The 21,123-nt window shown below is 37.1% G+C and overlaps 1 protein-coding gene across 1 annotated transcript in view; it reads left to right on the plus strand.

Moving 5' to 3' along the window:
- Positions 1–19,097, plus strand: part of Cd160 (CD160 molecule) — a 35,709-nt gene extending 16,612 nt beyond the window's left edge. The window contains exons 2-5 of the mRNA XM_074050609.1: positions 10,636–10,780; positions 12,478–12,810; positions 15,749–15,886; positions 17,664–19,097. Of these exons, the coding sequence (XP_073906710.1) occupies positions 10,636–10,780; positions 12,478–12,810; positions 15,749–15,886; positions 17,664–17,671 (624 nt within the window). The 3' untranslated portion in view covers positions 17,672–19,097. The remainder of the gene's footprint in view (positions 1–10,635; positions 10,781–12,477; positions 12,811–15,748; positions 15,887–17,663) is intronic.
- The last annotated feature ends 2,026 nt before the right edge of the window (positions 19,098–21,123 follow it).

The raw sequence follows: 21,123 nt of genomic DNA on the forward strand, positions 1-21,123 counted from the left end.
TGCTTGTTCTAGTCTGCTGGAGTGGCCTTCCATTGTGTTTTGTATTTCTGTTTGATTCTTTTTTCTGAGATTTTCCATATCATGGGTCACTTCCTCTTTAATATTGTCAATTTTCATCCTTTATTCATTTATCTATTTATGGTGTTCTGTGTTTCACTTTGGTGTTTATTTAGGGCTCCTATGAGTTCATTTATTTGTTTTTGTGTTTTCTCATATTCTTTATTTTTGTTGTCTTGGAATTTCTTGAGTGCCTCCTGTATGTTTTGGTTGACCGTGTCTAGTAACATCTTTATGAAGTTCTCATTGATTACTTGCAGGATTTCTTCTTTCAGATTGTTCTTGTGGGCTTCATATTATTTATCTTTGGTATAGTTGGTATAGTTTATCTTTGTTTTGTTGGAGTCTGGATCTGGGTATCTGTTTTCTTCATTTCCCTCTGAATCCTGTACTGATTTATTTTGGGGGAGAGAATGGTTTCCATCCCTTTTTCATCTTCCTTCATTCCACTTGGTACTGTTTCTGTCCCTGGTCTACATGTAATTTAGTACTAGCTAACTTATAATAGTAAAACTAACAAAACCAAGAAAGAAAGAGAAAAAAGAAAAATAAAGAAAAAAATGGAGAATCAAAGAAATCAACAGGGAGAGATGGTGGACAATCAAACAGCAAACAAGACAAACAAACACTTAAAGAAAGGGAAAAAAAAATTCCCAGTTCAGGAACAGTAGAATTTCAATCTTAGTAGTTCTGGTGTTACTCCTTTAGCATCCAGTCCTGTTTGTCTGTGTCTCCTATGCAGGTTTGGAGCTGGCATCTGGTGGTGCTGGGACCCTCCTGTTTTCTCAGTGTAATTTGGTGTGGAGAAGCTTTTTATGGGCTGGGGGTTCAGGGTTTCAGAGTTTTGTTTCTTCTTTTTGTTTTTTTGGGTTTTTTTGCCAAGTGTTGCTCCAGCAGGAAAGTATTCTGTTTGGTCTGCTGAAGGTCTCCCAAGCACATTTGGAGCTGGCAGCCTACAGGTGGGCATGTCGGCAGCCAGTGTGCTGGTGGGCTGGTGGGCAGGCAGGCAGCAGCTGGTGTACAGGCAGGCAATGGCGGCCTGGTGGGCAGGTAGCAGTAGCATGGGGGTGATGGCCTGCCTGCTCTTTCAGTGTATTGTGGTGTGGAGAAGTCTTCCATGGGCTAGGAGTTCAGGGTGCTGAAGTTTCAGCTTTCCCTTGTGCTTTACCTCAGCCAAGTGTGTCTCCAGCATCTCAGCAAGGTTCCTGATTTACAGAGTTCACGCTGTCTGCATCTGTGTCCTAGTCGCCATTTTGGATCCTTCTACACTTATGCTTTTATTTCTGTAAGGCTCTAATATGTGATCCCATATTTACCATTATGAATGCTGGAATTTTACCTGTGATATATATTTCTCTATTGTATTGGACAGTATTCATCCACTGGCATATTACCAAGATTTTAGTGAGAATAAGTGTAAGATTTTATCAGAAGATAATATTGCTCTTTTCAATATTCATCTTTCATCTATTAGTATATTAGTTAAGACTAGTACATTTTCTAATGCTGAATCATTCAAGATTTTCTAAAAGTGAATCCCACTCCATTCATCATGGTACATTGTATTATTTATATTCTGCTAGATTTGTTTATGTTTTAAGATTTTCACATGCATATTATAATGGAGGTTGGTCTGTAGCCATTTTCTTTATGCTTTCTTTGTAAGGTTCAGGTATTAGTAAAAGGAAGTGAGATTTTTTTTTTGCTGTTAAACAATTTTATTAAAAGAATTATTTTGGAGATTTTCCTTATAAACTATCCAAAGTAATTCTTTCTGGAAAGAGTACCAAAAACAATATTCTCAACTTACTCCATGACTACTGGAGTTTTACATGTTCTTTTAAAAATATTTATTTTTAATTGACATAACTATTCATATTTGTAGGATACTGTGTGATATTTCAGTACATGTATATAATGTATAATGACCAGTCCAAAGTAATTCTTTTTGAATTTTTTGGGGGGTGTTTTTTTTTGGGGGGGGTTGCAATATTGGGATTTGAATTCAAGGCATTGAACTTGCTAGACAGGTGCGCTACCACTTGAGTCATGCCCCAAGCTCATTTCTGCTTTAGTTATTTTACTGATAGGGTCTCATGTTTTTCTCCCTAGGGCCAGACTCAAACTGTGATCCTTCTACCTATGCTCCCATGTAGTTGAGATTACAGGCTTGTTGGTTGATATGGGGGTCTCACTAACTTTTTGCCTGGGCTTGCCTTTAACTGGGATCCTCTTCAATCTCTACTTTTGAAGTAACTGGGATTACAGGTATGAGCCACTGAACCCAGCTTGGTCATTTATGTTTTTATAAAAAATTATTTCAACCAGATTTCCTAAGTTTTCAGCAAAATAACAGAATCATCTCATAATTATTTTTACTTTATGATTATTTCTGAGTTCTATAACTAATTTTCACTTTCTTCTCTTTTCCCTATATTTATCTAGTCAATTTTTATTGTGGTTTACAACCTCCCACACTGCCCAGTAGAGCCATTAGCTGGAATTTAAGGGATGATCAAGATTTCTTAGGCAGAAAGAGAAAGGAAAGCATCTCAGGAAGATTAAACATGGGCAGAAAATTGCAGTTGTAAAATAGCTCAAGGTATTCGGTGAATTGTGTGTTTGGCTGCAGCTGTGAGCGGATACTAGACTACAAAGGAGTTCTCTGTCACCTCATCTTTGTTCTACCCCCTCAAGAACCAAAGCCCTGAGGAGAACATCTAACAATCTCACCTTTCCAAGGGTGAAAGAAGGTGTATCCAGTCCTTTGGATTTCTGTAGAGAAATAGGGTTTTACCTTCTACCATCACTTACAAGGGAAGGGGTGAAGGGAAAAGAGAAGATGGGGACCTGGTGCCGTGGCTCAAGTGATAGAGCACCAGCCTAGAAGATAGGATTAATGCCCATATGCTAATGGGCAGTCAGAAGATTATACATTGAAGCCTAGTATATAGTATGTAGTTTACAGAAGAAGTACACATTGCATATTCTTACTTCCCTCCTTCCCTCCAGTAGCCTCCTAAAGCTTGCCACTTTTAGTACTTTTACTTAACCTCTCTGTTAAGGTTGCAATTTTAAATCATACACCTTTATTTCTTAATACTCCAATATTTATCCTTCTCCTGGAGAGATGGAGAATTTAAGATATAATATCATCTCCTGTTTTCTGGCATTTAATATTTAGTCCTTCTAGTGCTCATCTTCATAAACTTCAATAGAATATTAAGCCATTATTGTTAGGTGATTTTTCATGAATCAATTTTACATGATTTTTTGCTGTCTCCTGAAAATTAAGGAAGTCACTACTAGACATCTTTGTTCCTTTTCTTTAACTCTAATCCACCTAACTTTATAAGACACTTTTTTTTTTTGGTGTCACTGGGGTTTGAACTCAGGGCCTCATGCTTGCTAGGCAAGTACTCTACCACTTGAACCACACCTCCATCCCTTTTTGCTTTACTCATTTTTCTGATAGGGCCTTACATTTTTGCCAAGGGCCAACCTCAGACTGTGATCCTCTTACTTATGTATCCTGCATAGCTGGGATCACAGGAATATGCCACCACATCCAGCTTATTTGTTGAGATGGAGGGGAGTCTCAGTAACTTTTTGCCTGGGCTCTACTCAAACTGCAACTTTCCCAATCTCTGCCTCCTGAATAGTTGAGATTACAGGTTTGAGCCACTGCATCCAGTCTATAAGACACTTTTTTAAAGTTTTACGTTTATAACACTTACATTTATTCTGTAATACTTATTAAATGATCTATGTAATGCCTATTAGCTTATTTCATAAGTTGAAAGCCAATAAGAAACACTAAATAATATTACAATGATGTAAATACTGTTTACAATTAGATCAAGCAGTGTAGTTGCCCCCCAATACATAATATTTATGGCATTAAATCTGTGCCTTTTAAAAGAGAATGTACAAATACCAAAGTCAAACTACTTCTTTTTCACTTCTTTCCACTCTCCAGATAATATTCATGGCTGGTGTTTCTAGGACCTTACTATCATGTTTCCTTTGTGACTAAGTAGTATCTCCTTGAGTAATTTTCTTCATAAATGGTAGGGAGGTGGCAAACTTTCTAGCACTAAGGAACTAGAACATAATCAAAAACATCCTCCACCTATGCATTCCTCCCCTGTACCATGTTACTGACAAAGTAAGAGTGACAGGCAAAGAAGATGCAACTCATGAAAAATAAGATTTCCTAAGAATGTACCTTTACTGTTTTTGATACCTAAGCTAATTGCATTATGGCAAAGAATGTGGTCTTTATGATACTGATTGTTTGAGGTTTGCTTTTTGGCTAGTACAAGATCAATTTTATAATTTTTTGATGGTTGCTTCAAAAGATATTTATCTCTAGATGGAAAGATTTCTATGTCTGTTCAGTCAATTTGATTGTTGTTATTTAAACCTACTCTGCCTTTTTGCCAGTTGATTCATTAATAATTGAGAAAGGGGGTACTGAAACATTGGTATTGTAGAACTTCCTGTAGTTTTCATTTTGTCCTGTAGTTTTTTCAAATTTTACTTTATACAGTTTGAGATCATTCAGCGATGGGCAATACTGTAAGGATTGAGAAAGCAACAAGTAATGCACCAGTGGCTCACTCCTGTAATCCTAGCTACTTTGGGAGGCTAAAATCAGGATGATTGTGGGTTGGGGCCAACCAAGGCAAATAGTTTGTGAAACCCCATCTCCAAAAATAGCAAGAGCAAAATGAACTGGAGGCATGGCTCAAGCAGTAAAGTGCCTGCTTTGCAAGCATGAAGCCCTGAGTTCAAACCCCAGTCCCACAAAAAAAAGAAAGAAAGGAAGGAAGCAACAACATAAGGAAGAAATTTGCTCTTGGAAAATCTCATATAACAAATCTAATGTCCCATTAACTAAAGTAATTTATGTAGCTAAATCCAGATTCAATAAGTCGAGTGGAATAGCAAAGTAATGTTGTAAAGGCGCATATATACAGAGAGATAAGAATTAGTGGCAATTTTTTGCAATCTACTGAAATAAGATACATAAGTAGTATACACTCCTTCCCTTTACCTGTCATTGTCAAGAACTTAGCCATTGTTATGGGTTAGATATGAAGTATCCTGCTAAAAGTCTCATGTGCTCAAAGCTTGGTCTCCAGCTGGTGGCACTATTGAAAGGTATTTGGATCACGAGGGTGCTAACTGCACCAATGGACTAACCCATAGATGAGTTCATAGCTGTATGAGCTATTAGGAGGTGGGGCCCAGATGGAGAAAGTGGGTCACAGGAGCATGGTGTTGAATGGTATCTTGTCCCTGGCCTCCCCTGCTGCTCTCTCTGCGCTGCACTGAGGTGAACTGCTTTGCTCCACCACATGCTCTCCTACCTCACTGTGGCCTAAGGGCAAGAGACAAAAAATACCTCACACCATAAATTAAGATAAACTTTCCCTCCTTCAACATTCTCTCAGAGAGCAGATAAACTAATAAGAAGTAGAAAAGAATCAAAGGTTATTAGTTCAATAAGTCAGAAAACATCTAAGATGGAGAAAGAAGTTAGTATATACATCTCAACAATAACCATAAAGGTAAATGGTCTTAACTCTCCAATTAAAAGACTGAATAGATTAAAAAACAAGATTTAACTCTTATTGTCTACTAGCAGCTGAAAAAGAAATTCTTGTATCTTGTCAGATCATAATGGAATAAAATTAGAAATCAATAGCTATAGAAACTACACAGATACAGAAATCATGGAGAAAAAAATTTAAATTCCTAGAATCAAATGAAAATAAAAATATAACAGAACCTTTAGGACACAGCAAAGGCAGTTTTAAGATACAAGTTTGTAGCTGTAAGTGCCTACATTAAAAACTTATAGTGATCACAAATAACCTAATGATGTATCTCAGGGTCTTAGAAAAAGAAGAAAAAGCCAATTTCAAAGTTAGCAGATGAAAAGAAATAATATAGATTAAGGAAGAAATTAATGAAATTGAGACTAAAAGAACAATACATAGGATCAATGAAACAGACTTGGTTCTTCAAAAAGACAGGATCAACAAATCCTAAAAAGAGTTAGCGGTAGAATGGTGAGCATAGCTTCCTTCCAAGATCAACAAATCCTTAGCCAAACTAAACAAAAAAAAAAGAGAAAGAAGACCCAAACTAATAAAAGTAGAGATGAAAAAAGATACCAACAAAATCCAGAAGATCATTAGTGAATCTTTTAAAAATTTATATTCCAATAAATTGGAAAATCAAGAAGAAACAGATAAATCTGTAGACACCTATGCTCTACCAAAATTGAACCAAGAGGATACAAACAGATCTATAATGAGCAATGAGACTGAAGCATAAAGAATCTCCCAGCAAATAAGAGCCAGAACCACTGGACTCACTGCTGAATTCTACCAGACCTTTACAGAAGAACTAATACAACTGCTTTTCAAACTATTCCATAAAACGAAAGGGAAGAACACCTCCAAAAATCATTCTGTGAAGCCAGTATTATCCTGATACCAAAACCAGGTAAGGACACAACATCAAAAAAAGAATACTGATGAATACAGATGCAAAGATCCTCAATAAAATACCTTGAAACTGAATTCAACAACACATTAAAATAATCATACATCACAATCAAGTGGGTTTCACTCCAGTATGCAAGAATGGTTTAACATATGCAAGTCAGTAAAAGTAAAATAGCACAAAAAGATAGAAGAATAAAAAAAATCACATAATCATCTCAAGAGATACAGAAAAAGCCCTTAACAAAATTCAACATCATTTCATGATAAATGCCCTGAAGAAATTAGGAATTGGAGGATCATACTTCAACACAACAAAGACTAAATATGACAAAACATTATACAGAGTGGAGAAAAACTGAAAGCATTTTGACTAAAATCAAGAATGAGACAAGAATTTGTACTTTCTCCACTCTTACTCAAAACAAAAATAAAAACAAAGCAAAAAAACTGCATTGGGATTCCATCTCACTCTTTAGAATGGCTATCATTAAGAAAACAAAAAACAACAAAGGCTGGCAAGGTTGTGGGGAAAAAAAGGAATCCTTATATACTGTTAGAATAGCCATTATGGAAGTCAGCATGAAGTTTCCTCAAGAAATTAAAACTAGAACTACCATATATACTCCTGGGTATATATCCAAAGAAATGTAAATCAGCATACAATAGAGATGCCTGAACACCAGTTTTATTGCAGCACTATTCACAATAGCCAAATTATGAAATCAGTCTAGGTGTCCATCAATTGATGAATGAATAAAGAAAATGTGGCATATATGCACAATAGAGTTTGATTTAGCCATAAAGAAGAACAAAATTATGTCATTTTCAGAAAAATGGATGGAACTAAAGATCATGTTAAATGAAATAAGGCGGGCTCAGAGAGATAAATATCATGCTTTCTCTCATACATGGAATCTAGATTTGGGAAAAAAAAGACATGAAAGTAGAAAGTGTACAGTTTGGAAAGAGGAAGGGGACCAGCAGGAGGGGGAATGAGTAACAAGAGAGAGTAATGGGAGGTAAATATGATAAAAGTATATTTATATACATGAATAAGTATCATATTAGTTTGTATAATTAATACATGCTAATAAAAAGTGGAAAATTATAGGATAAAGCTAGAGTAAATAAATTTTCTCTCATGTATTTTCTCACAGTGACAAAAAGTTGACTAATGCAGGCATAGAAATACATCCCATCTACAAAGGGAGGCCAAGAAATGTCTCTAAACCAGGCATGGTGGCTCAAGCTCTTAATCCTAGCTACTCAGGAGGCAGAGATTGGGAGGATCATGATTAGAGGCCAGCCCAGACTCCATCTTGGTTTGCAAGATCCCATGTCAGCCAATAAAAGCTGGGTATGGTAACATGTACCTGTCATCCTGCTACGTGGGGAACCACAAATAGAAGGATCGTGGCCCAGGCTGGCCCAGACATACAGCAAAACTCTATCTCAAAAATAACCAACACAAAAAAGGTCTGGCCAAATGGCTCAAGTATTAGAGTACCTTTCTAGCAAATGTAAGGCCCTGAATTCAACCCGCAGTACTTCCCCCACCCCAAAACACAAGAAATGTTGTCACCAGGTAGGTAAGTGGACACATTCTCTGCTAACACCCAACGAAAGTAGGCAGGCAAAAATGGAAAGTTACTCATGTTTCCAAGAGGAAAACAGTGCTTTGTGTTAACTAGCAAGAAAGAAAAGAGAGAAAGAAGGAAGGAAGGAGGAAGGAAGGTCAATTAACTCAGGAAGTTAGCAAGTGAAAAACGAATCGGAGAAAGCAGAGAAGGAATTAGTAAAGTTACATGTGGAAATCAAACCCTACTACCACCAATAAATAAATGTGGAAATCAATAAGAAAACAGAAAATGGTAGAATTAATAAGCAAACCAAGAGCTGTTTATTCAGGAAAAACAAGCAAAATATAGATAATTAACTAATGTAATCAAGAAGGAAAGGAAGAGAAAGCACAAATACACAAAATAAGAAATAAAAAGAAGACCGCAGGTGCTAAGGAAGCTTAACGAACCAAGAATTTTTTTTCTTGATTCTATGCATATAAATTATGGATGAAATAGATAATTTTCTAAATGTGCATATATATTAAGAATATTGATGCAGAAGTTTAAATATTATGAAACAGAGTCCAGCAGTATATTAAAAGAATAATATATTATAAACAAAGATTGGTTTTAGTTTGGATGTTTAAAATTGTGTGGATATATCAATTTTATGAAACCTATTAACATTGATTACCATACATATACATCTATAAAAAATTCATATGGTCATGTTAGTCAATGTTGAAAGGCAACTAAAACACTCAATATCCATTCTTGATTTTTTTAAAACTCCTAAAATAGAAACATATTAGAAACATCTCCACATCTCTTCTGACTAGAAGGTCTTCAAGAGCAGTAACACACTGATACCTGCACCTTCTTCTGGAATCCATCTTGAAGGTCCTGCCTGAGGCTCTTAAGGTGTCACTCTTCAGAAATATGTCCATGGTGGTTTTCTTGGTTTCTTTTTTCATCATAAACTTGCTTGTTAGTAGATAGCACACTGTGAGTACTCTCTATTAATGAAAACCTTCTAGTGTTGGGAGGGTCTAGGTTTTGAAATTTTTAGCTTGCAAAGGTCTCCAAAAGCTTCTGCTAAACTGTGAATTTTCTTGGAGATTTTTCTCTTCGGTTTCCTTTTCTTTTGACACTTCTTCAGCTACACATTCATGTCCCAGTTCCATGTAATGTTACAGGTCCACCATTGCATATGCAGTTGTTTGAAACATTGCTATGTTATTCATGCATACACAGTACTCTATTATATGAATGAACTGAGATTTATCAATCACTTTCTTATTGATAAAATTCAGTGTTTTTATTTTAAGATTCTTTTTTAGTTGGTCTTTTTTATATGGGTGTAATTTTTCTTAACTAGGATTAAAAGACACAAATATAAAAGGTGAAATAATGAAAATATTGTAAGAAATCAGTAACCTCAATCTGAGAGAAACTTTCTTAGAAAATATTGGACATCCACACAGCTATAAAGAAAAAATATGTTGTATTTAAGACTTCATACAAATGTAAATTTTTCTTATAGGGGAAAAAAAAGCATCATAACCAAAGTTAACAAATTAGGAGAAAATATTATTTTTTTAAATTGATGTCATAGAAGTAGAAAGTAGAATAGGATTACTAGTGATGGAAGGGAGAGAGTAGGGGGGAAAGAGGGAGGTTGGCTAATCGGTACCAAAACACAATTACATAGGAGTAAGTTCTAGTGTTCTACAATGCCATAGGGTGACTATAGCTTATTACTATATATTTCATAAAGAACAAGGAGAGAGGAGGTTCCCAAAACAAAGAAATGATTAAGGAGACAGGGTGCTAATTACCCTGATTTGATCATTATACATTATACATATACACATGCATCAAATTAACACAGCACTCATAAATACGTACTATTATTATATGTCAACTCAATTTTTTTAAGTGGCAACTAAGTTAATATCTCTAATATAGAGAAAGCTCCTAAAGGTAATTTTTTCAAATACAAAGAATATAAACACAGAATTCATAGAAGAGGAAACACCAATGCTCAATAAACATATAAAAAGATCTCAACCTCACCAGTCATGGAAATGCAAATAAAACAACAGTGAGATCCAATTTTTCACCTATCAGATTGGTAAAAATATAAACACAGATAATATCCAGTGCAGGCAAGGGCCTTCTTGGTGAACATATAAATGTCAACAATCTCTTTGAAGAGCAATCTGATGATAGTAGGAAAAACTTTAAAGCCCATATTCTTTGACCCAGAAATCCAATAAAGATGAAACAGCCATTAGTGTCTCCCTGTGTCTCTGTTCCCCATATTCTTCTCTCCAGTACACTTCACTTGATTTACTATTTAATTCCAAAGCAACTGGACTCTCATGCTGCAGTAGTCTTCATCACATTCTAGCCAGCCGAAAGTAGTACCTGGAATAGGAAATGGCCTCGCAGTCCTGGAAGGCTTTGTCTAACAAGTCCCCTTGTACTTTCAGGAGTCTGAGGCCAAGGACACCAGCAAAGTCAACATTTTCTACAAATCCCTGCGGCGGCTGACAAGGTGCAGAACACCAATGGCACTTGGCCAAGGCTGCTATGTCCTGGCCATCCTACTAGTAATTGTGGACATCCAATTTGGTGGTAAGGACAGACCCCAGAACACAGATAGCTCTGTGTGCTGAGCTCCTGGGAAGAGAAGGATTCCTTGAATTTTTTTCTGGTGGGGGATAAAGCCACTCCTTGACTGAAACGAAAGAGTAAAAGATATAGTTTCTTTTTTTTTTTCTTGTTATAATGGACATCGATCACATCCATCAAGCATTCTGCCTCTGCTATGTATTACAAAAGTTTGGTAATCTGGCCTTCGGTTAAAATTCCTTCAGCTATATGTTTATGAAATCCAGCTTGGAGGGCTTGGGGGTGTAGCTCATGTGGTAGGCACTTCCCCAAGTTGAAATCCCAGTACTGCCAACAAAAAAAAAATGAAATTCAGGTTTCAGACTCAGATACTACAGCTTTTGTCAACTTCAGCAACCCATTTATTGACTCTGTGTCTTGGTTTATTTATTTATAAAATGGGAACAATAATACCTGTCTCTATGGCTATAGTGAAGGGTAGATGTATAGGAAAGCATTATAAAGGTTCCATTTATAATCAGGCATGGTGGTGTACACTTGTAATCCCAGTACTCAGGTAGCCAAGGCAGGAGGATCTCAAGTTCGAGGCCATCCTGGGCTACATAGTGACACCCTGTCTCAAAAAAATTTCCTTTTAAGAGAGTAGAAATAAAATAAAAAACCATTTGTGAATTAATGAAGGACAAGGACCCTTCATTAATTAATTTAGGGGGTAGATAGAGACAATCACATATGGACCTACCCCCTAAATTACGTCATGTATAGCAAAGAGGTGCTTAAAAGAAAAACAGGTAAGGAAGGAAAGTAGCACTTATCTGTCTGGTGAGTTTTTAGCAGAGCTGGATTTCACCAATACTGGGAGTTTGCAATGAATGATAGAGAAAGTAAAGGATAGGCCAAATAAAGAAGGAAGGTAGAGGAGAAGAAAAGAGAAGAAAGAAGAGGTTATAGCATTAGACTACAATGTGAGAAGTCTAGCTATAAGGGACAGTGAAGGATGGTGGGTCAACAGATCAGAAAAGTAGGAGGTCAGAGATATCCACTGGGCTAAAGTATTATCCTGTCTATTTTCTTCACTTCATATCCAGGCTGTAGATTAGCTATGGAGAAAATCATAAAGGGGCAGAGGAGAATAGCTCAAGGGGTAGAGCACTTCATAATTTGTCCATGCTTTTCCTATCAACGCTCACTCTGATTCCACACAATGTTCATTTTTAAACTTCTCTACTGTCTCCAATGCGTCTCTTATTTGATAAAAAAAACTTTTACTCATCCTTCAAACTCAACTCAAGCACTAGCTTCTCTGTGGAGTTTTTCTGATTCTTTCAGACAGATGCAGAAATCACTGTAATTCCTCAATTAGAGTAATTGTATAGCTGGATTTAATTTTTTGATAATGTTTTAGTAAAGGCCATAAATTCTTCGAGAGTGGGGTTCATGTCTTATTCATGAGAGTTTTGGCCATAGCAGCAGTGTGGAAGCTTTAAGTTTGTTTATTTAGTTAGTCCCTTAGCTCTCATTTCCCAGGATAATAAACTACTTAATGCCAAAGGAGTTAGGTAACTTGCTTATAGTCACCCAGCTAAAGACAGAGTTCTGTCTGCCAGTGTCACTGCTCTAGACCACTAGTGACAAGGAGCAGCTATGGTGGGACTCAAGGGACTCTACTGGGCCTCCCATGGTTAACTCTTCTATTCCAGTTCCGGGATACATGCACATCACTAGCTCAGTGTCCCAGGAAGGAAAGCGGCTGAATTTAATCTGTACTCTGTGGTATAAGAATGATGAAGCTGAGGGGTTAATAATCTTTCTGTGCAAAGACAAGTTATGGAACTGTTTCCCTGAGACCAGCTTGGAACAGCTGAGACTTAAACGGGATCCTGGGATAGATGGTGTCAATGAAAAATCATCTCAGTTGGTGTTCACCATAAACCAAGCTACAACATTGGACAGTGGGACCTACCAATGCTGTGCCAGAAGCCAGAAGCTAAATATCTACCTTCAGGGCCACTTTTTCTCTGTTCTAGTCACAGGTGAGTCCCTAATAACCCTAAAGTCATGGTGGAATAGTGAGCAAGATTGACAGCTGGCGATATAAGGAGATGTTTCAGTTCCTGGATAGACAATTTCCTTCTTGGGGAATGTCCTTCCTGTTATTCAATACTTAAACACTCCCACTGGAAGATACTGTCTTTTTTCAAATTACATATACAAATGTAATCTCATTTTGTCTTTAATTTTAAAAATCTTACTGGAGTGACCATTTTTATTAGGAGACTGAGTCACTGCAAGGTGGAGAGTTATCTAAAGCCACTCACTGGTGGTAGTAATAGCAAATACAAGTCTGGAATTTAGGCCTCCTGGTTCCTAAGTTAAGAGTTCTCCCAGAGATGTGGCTGTATTTCCAAAACTAGGCAGACATAAAGTTGGAATAGATGCTTAAGAAGTATTTAGTTGGGCCAGAAATGATGGCTTATACCTATAATCCCAGGACACAGGAGGTAGAGGCAGATGCCTGGGCTATATAGAGAGACCCTATCTCAAAACAATAACAGGAAAAGCAGCATTTAGTTGCAAGAACCAGAAACCTGCTCAAGCTACCACAGATTAAAGGGGAAAAAATAAAATGAAAAGTATAGATGACCTTCACGAGTTCAACTCCTACAATCAGAAATCAGAATCCAAAACACTTACGCTGGGTCTCAACCTTTCCAAGACAGCTAGGTCTCTCATCTCTGCATATGTCCTTCACTTTGTCATTTTGTACATGCTTCCCCTGTTCCATTACCACTTTGACACAGCTTAAATATGGGCATTTTGGCCTTGCTTTATAAAGGGACCAACAGAGAGTAACCCAAACAATAGAGCAAGCCTTTAAAAGTTTGTGAAAAACTGATTTTCTACTTAGAATTCTATATCTAGCTAAACTACATACCAATGTGAGAAAAGAGACACTGTCAGACATGCAATTAATGTCTCAAAAAACAAAAACTAAAACCAACCAAACAAAAAACCTTGCTTTCCATGCGAATTTTTGAGAATGGAAACAGGGACTGGTACATGCCAGACAAGCACTCTGCCACTCAGTCACTGAGATGCCCTCTCAAAGCCATGTGAATGACTTAAAGAAGCTACCAGAGGATGTGCTTCAGTGAAACAAAAAAGTGAGTCAGTAAAGTAGCCAAAGTGGGATCCAGGATCATGGAGTCTTACAGGGCAAAGGAAGAAGAAAATTTTAGAATGAAAGAAGGCCTAACAGGGGCCAATTAGTCCAAAGGAGAGCAAGACAAAGAGGACTTTGGAAGGAAGATCTCAAGGGAGGATAAAATGGAAAATATAATTTTTCTCAAAGCCCATGACAGAAGTGATAATGACTAAAGGACCTGGAAAACTGTTTTTGTGGTACTGGGGCTTGAAGTCAGGGCCTACACTGAGCCACTCCACCAGCCCTTTTTTTGTGATGGGATTTTTCGATAGGGTTTCGTGAACTATTTCCCTGGGCTGGCTTTGAACCTCGATTCTCCTGATCTCTGCCTCCTGAATAGCTAGGATTACAGGCGTGAGCTACTGGTGCCCAATATGGAAAACTCCTTTGTCAGTAAAAAATTAAAATCAGGTGATCATTATCTCTAAAAAAAACTCCACTAATTATTACAAAAAAATAGCATATAATTGAAAAAAAAATTTATAGAATCTGAATTAAGTAAACATTATTAGTTTAACTAAAACTTGTGGTATAATTATTTTTGGAAGAATGCAGAGAAGGGAAGGAGGTGAAAGTTTAAGAGAATCATCTTCATCTACTATAGCAAAGTCAATAGATAATATCTAAACTTCTTCATTAGGAAGTAGCAATGTATGCATATTATTTAGGAATATAATGAAACAGCTCAGAGTCGGCAGTGATTATCTCTGAGAAGTAAACCTAGGAGGATAAAAAGACACTGCTATTGTTATTTATGAACTTTCAAACACTGTCTTAACTCCATGAAAAATAAATATGGCAGGCATGATGACATACACTTTTACTCTCAACTCAGAAAGTGGAGGCAGGAGGATGGCAAGTTTGAGGACAGCCTGGGCTACCTAGAAGGAGGGAAGGAGGGAGGGAGGGAGGGAGGGAGAGAAAGGGAAAAAGGAAGAGAGAGGGAGGGATGGAGGAGGGACTCCCCACTTGATTCATCTAACAACTATTGGTACAATGGCAAACCTTGACAAACAGAAAGAGGTACAAAGGCCCTTGCTCCTACAGTCTAGTATTCATGTTTTCTTAATATATCCTAAGTGTTTCTACTTGTAGCCATTTTCCCTAACAAATAATGCCAGTCTCATTTTGTCAGTATATTTAAGTATTAGAATCAGTACAGATGGATGATCCCCAAATGTGGAATTAAGTTTCTTTTGAAAGGTGAAACTAGAAAGATCAAACAGGTAACATGACATTAATGCCTACCATGTTCTGAGTGCTTAGTGTGTTTCGGGCATTATACTAGGTAATACTGATGACTCACATAATCTCCATGGACTTTCAGATAGGTGCAATTGTTATCCTATGACCACCCATCTTCAAAGGTAATTTGTCCAAATTTACCCAAATGATGGAAAAATCCAGATTTACTCCAGAGACCAATATTTTAAGTTATATTGCATGATTCACTACAGGAAATTATAGAATTTGTGGCTACCCGAGTCTTAAGTTGATTACTAATTGTCTCTTTGGCAAAAACTCTATAGAGTTATTCCAAGGACTATTTGCACCCTCAGTGTTAGACACATGCTAGATTCTGTTTTTATTTTTTGCTGCTTACATATACATTATTGCCCACAAATGTTAAAAATACTTACGTGGGAAGTAAATTATGCTAGGAGCAATCCTTGGAGATCACACAAGAGAGGTTCTGAGATAATGCAAAAGGAGGTATTAATGATTTCAAAAACCCTACCATGATCCACGATTCTCTTTTGAACCAGAAACAGGGAATTACACAGTGACAGGATTGAAAGAAATACCATACCCTGAGTCCAGCCACAAGGAAAGCACTTCCAGTTCAGGCTTCCTTGAAGAAAAGAGCTGGGTGGTCCTGGTCATCAGCCTGATGACCCTTCAAGGTACGTCCAGAATACGCTTAAGTGCTCCAACAAAAATGCTGTATTTTTGCTACCTTGGTTGTACTCCAGAAGAAGATGGACAGGAAGCCCAGAGGGAGAGGAAAATGTCCCTCAAGCCCTGACTATAAGAAAGTACAAGCCAATATGCGAGTAAAACTGGTTCACAACCACAGGAAGACCGATGAATCAGACTTTCCACTGGGCGGGTGGTCAGACTTGTTAGGAAAGGCCTGTGAGAGAGGCAAGTAAATACAATAGCCTCTACTCACTGAATGAACCGAAACTATAAATTGAGGCAACAGATCTTTTGGCTATTGCATGAAGATGAACACGGCAGCAGACAGTTGGTCTGGTGGTGGGATTTGAACAATGCAGCTCCTCAGCAAAGTTGATGGTCAGACTAAGTATATTAAACACATGTAGCTGAGTCCTCTAAGCACCATTTATCAATAATGGATAAGGATTTTTCCTATTAGAGAAAAAAAATAGAACTTCCAATAATTTGTCATTATGCTTTTGCAAAAGCTACCAGTTTGAGTGCCACCAGAATGTAAGCTCTATAAATGCAAAGACTTTGTCTTGCTTACTTCAACAGAAAGATAGTACCAGACACATGGTGGGCTCTTAATAAAGAGCTTGTATGATGGATCAGATACTTTACATATGGTGAGTCATACAACCCTTTCAAGCAAACATCCCAATTATTTTTCAGGAAACACACAAAGAAGTAAAATGTTGCCCTCTACATAAAGGATTTTTCACTCTAAAACTTTACACTTTCAGTAATGGCTTACTACATACAGAGCACCTCTATATCCAGCACAACCCTCCCCATTTCAGACTGCCTCTTCCCTTATTCAGAACCAGCAAAAACTCCCTATTCTAGCTCCTTAACTATGAACCATCAAAATAAAACAGACACCTTACTTGTAATCCTTGGGAAGGACCTGCCAAATGTAAAACTGTGCCAGTTTTCATCTGTAAATGTGAATACCAAGCAGGCTCATCATTTATTGGACCCAAATTTCCTTGGATGGTTAGGTTACTTTGTTACTAGTAAATTTTACTTCTTCAGGCACAATAAAAACTAAAGAGAAAAGGGAAATTGAGTCCAGCCATACATACATCCTATTACCATTTATTGCCTTTGACTCCCAAGTTATTCTAAAACAAAAAACTCTCTGAGCTCTCTTTCCTTTCCCAGTTAGGTAAAGAATGAACCTTCAAATCTAACTGGGTTGAGGGTGTGGCATAAGTGGTAGAGCACTTGCCTAGCATGCATGAAGCCCTGGATTCAATCCCTTGTATCACAAAAAAAAAAAAAAAAAAGGAACCCAATTATTTTTCTCTTATATTCAAAGAGCTTTGAAGATATACAAAATAAAAACCAAAGCTAAAAAGTTGATTAAACAAAAAAATACACACACTACTTACTTATCATGCTCCAGCTCAAGGCTTAGTAGAATTAAGGACACAGTGTTCAGTAGGATAAAAAACACACATTTTATTGCGCGCTAAAAGATCACGTAGTTCAGGTTATGATGCCTTCATGTGAGGAAAGGGAGTTTCCTCAATCTCTATGCCTCTCTCAGCTCATAAGACACAACACATAATACTCCATTCCTACTTTCCTTTTCCATTCTCTAGTCATGAGGGCCTATCAAGCCCTCAAGTGATCTATATCACTGGACAGGTCAGACACTTCACTTCCTACATCATGTATTTTGTTACTATTCTGGAAGGTGTCCAGTAATAATAAACTTTTTTCTTTCCACAGCTCTATAAACTTTGTGCCAAAAGAAACTTTTAAAGTTACAGCAAGCTAAATCTGGTAATATGCAGAGAGAAGAAAGATACATGCTATATGTTCCAAGAATCTGGAACCACCCTTCCTCACTGCCAGAGCAGACCTGCCTTCTTCCCACCTCAGCACCAAAAAATAAAACAGATTTCACAAAAGTGGCTTGTGTACAGTTCTCAAATATTGGATAAGTATGTGTTTTTATTCCACAGAATTTTTCCTCCCTTCCCCTGCAACACTGTAAAATAAGCAAATCAAATAAAACGAGAACACCAATTTTTTGGAAGAAATTTTTATTCAGCACTATAAAGGAAAAAAGAGATGAAACAAGCAAAGATAGGTAGGCAAGAAGAGGAAGAGGGCCAGACTCAGCGACTGACTTAGCATAAAAATGAGAAGACAAAGAGATCTTGGTATTCAACGGCATCCACACAGATGTCTAAGGGAAGAGGAAGACTTGTGCAGACCAGATGCACTATAGATTACAACTGCCTGACTTCAACTAAGGACTTTCTAAACTCTTTCATTATTTCTCTTTAAAAAAAAAAAAAAAAAAACCCCAAGCAGTATTTGAAGGCTTTTCTTTTCTCCTAAACTCATAAACTGTTGTCTTAGGGTAGATGGCCTCTTATAGTAAGCAGAACAGGGGCAAGATATTTTCCACAGCAAGAACTACATGAATAAAAAGGTAGGAAGAAACACAAACAATTTAGCTGGAGCTAAGTGGCAAGGCATAAAAAGAAAACAGACACCTTACCTATGATTCTTGCATGGATCTACCAAATGTGAAAGCTAAGGCTTATGGGGACCAAGAACTAAGGTTGAAATACACATCTGTTACAGTAAGATCCTTATTAGGGATAGTCTTGAACCTTAAACAAAGGATTTTGAACTTTGTGTCTTACAGAGGTAAAAGGACTAGACATGGAGTCAAAAGTCCTAGGTTCAAATTCTGGTTCTGCAATGAAATAGCTACATAGCCTTGGACAAATGAAATTTTAAAATGCTAATTCTATTTATCTATAAAATGGAATCACAGGAGTGTTCTGAAGATCAAAAGAGATTCTGGATTTGCAATCCAGAAACATTTGAATTCCAACTCCAAAGCTTTTCCATTATATCAGCTTCATCTCAATCTTTCTCTACCTGTTTGTTTTTAACTAACTAAATTTTAAGCTCATGTGGGCTGAGATGTCTTTTGCTTTTTACTACTCAAAAAAGTACTCAGTACTGTTACTACTCAGTATTATATAATCACTGGAAGTCTCACAAAGATGACTACTGTACTGTACTAATTACAGTATAAAAATCTGCAGGAAGGACACATGATCTCTGTCCAAATTTATCAAGACATTATACTCTCTCTTTAACAAAATTAGAGATAAGGGCAAAACAGTATCTGCTTGGAAGCGAGGGGGTGGGGGTGAGAGGGACGAGGTTGGGGGAAAGGAAGGGGAGGGGGAAAGGGGGGAGTAATGACCCAATCATTGTATGCACATATGAATAAAGGAAAATAAATAAATAAATAAAAATAAAACCATTAGCTCTGACTCAAACTAAGCAGAATAAACAAGCAACTATAAATCAAAGGTCTTGCTTCTAAAGAAGCTTATCTTGAGGCTCAGTTAAACAGAAATTTGAAATACTTGTGTCTTGGCTTTCATTGTGTTGCTACAATTGATTTTTTAAAGCCCATCAATTTCCATGCATGAATAAGAAGTTTTCTGGACATACATCTTAACCCCAATCTGTATTAATGATTCACAACCATGGGTTCTGAACCTTGTGAGACTATGCAGTTATTACAAGGAGTATGTATACCTATTATCTTTGTCTGAATAATGTATCTCACAAATATGCACATATTTGTAACTGAATGCTAAATACATATTTCAATTATCTGTAGATTCTGTCCTAACTAATAAAGACAAATTGAATTAAATGTATTACTGAAATCATAGCACATAAAATTTGCCTCTACCACAAAGGGCAAAGAGGGCTTTTGTTATAGTAATATTTACTCATCAAAAAATACCCAAAATACAGCTAACTTGTTGTTGTAAGGGAATCTTATAATTTTTGACCTTAAAAAATGGTACTTCTTGGCCAAGCACCAGTGGCTCATGCCTTAATCCTAGCTATTAGGAGGATAAAATCAGGAGGATCCTGGTTAGAGGCCAGCCTCAGCAAACAGTTCACAAGACCCCCATCTCTAAAATAACCAGAGTGAAATAGACTGGAGGTGTGGCTCAAGTGGTAGAGTGCCTGCTTTGCAAGCATGAAGCCCTGAGGTCAAACCCTAGCCCTACCAAAAAAAAAAAGGCACTTCTTAATCTAGATGTGATGGCAAACACCTGTAATCCCAGCTACTTGGGAGACTGAGGAAGGAGGATCAAGAGTTGAAAACCAGCCTGAGCTACACAGAGAGACTTTGTCTCAAAACAACAAAAAAAATCGCAATTTGTATTAGGAAAAGCAAACAACCACAAGCTTACATCCCATGACTCACAGATTATTAATTGAGAAGCAACACATATATTCCACTTCTGTGGGTACCATCTAAGTGTAACTTGTCAACAAATCATAGAGTTTATAATATGTAAAAACTCTTAAAGTCAAGTGTCTATAATTAATCATCTGGGACAAGTATGAGCGATCAAAAGCCCATAATGTTTTTTGGATCAATCAAGGACTCTATTTTGATCCTGGAAAGTATGTCCAGTTGCACAAATTATATTTTACATTTTCTGTCTTAAACCCTTGGAGCAGCCTGTGGTTCCCAGCCTGAATGCTGTAACATTGACATTACTGACAGTTATGATTTTCCCTTTCAGGAAAACCATTTGTGATATGTTCAGCTCAACTCCCTTCCATTAGAACTTATGATGAGATTCATTTTGGAAACTCCCAATAAGATCAGTCTCTCCTACCAATTGCTCCAAATCTCCACTGGATTATTCTTCTTAATAGAATGTTCACTTTCCCAACTCTAACAGAGGGCAGAGGGTTTTGACTATGGACCATGCTCCTTCTCCTAAAATCTGTCTTCCTTTTCAGCTCACGCAACCAACTCTGAAACACCCCTCATTGCTGAAGCCCTAAGGGTTGTTTTGTTGTGACTTAGAACAGATACAGATTATGCTTCCCCCTAATTAATTTTGTGAACGTTGCTGTATTTAATTTGTATTCACTGAGGGAACAGCACCTGGAAACCAGACAGAGACTGAAGCATGCAGAAAATCATGAGAGATTCAATGTGGTATCAATAATTACATCAAGAAGTGTTTTAGGACCAGGGGTGTAGCTCAGTGGTAGCACACATTTAGCAAGCATGAGGTCCTAGGTTTGATCCCCAGCAACACACATGAAACTAAAAAAAAAAAAAAAAAAGGTAACTATATTTGAGTTCAACTGATTATAATATAGGAGCAACGGA

Source organism: Castor canadensis, chromosome 12 (assembly GCF_047511655.1).
Source record: "Castor canadensis chromosome 12, mCasCan1.hap1v2, whole genome shotgun sequence".
Classification (NCBI taxonomy): domain Eukaryota; kingdom Metazoa; phylum Chordata; class Mammalia; order Rodentia; family Castoridae; genus Castor; species Castor canadensis.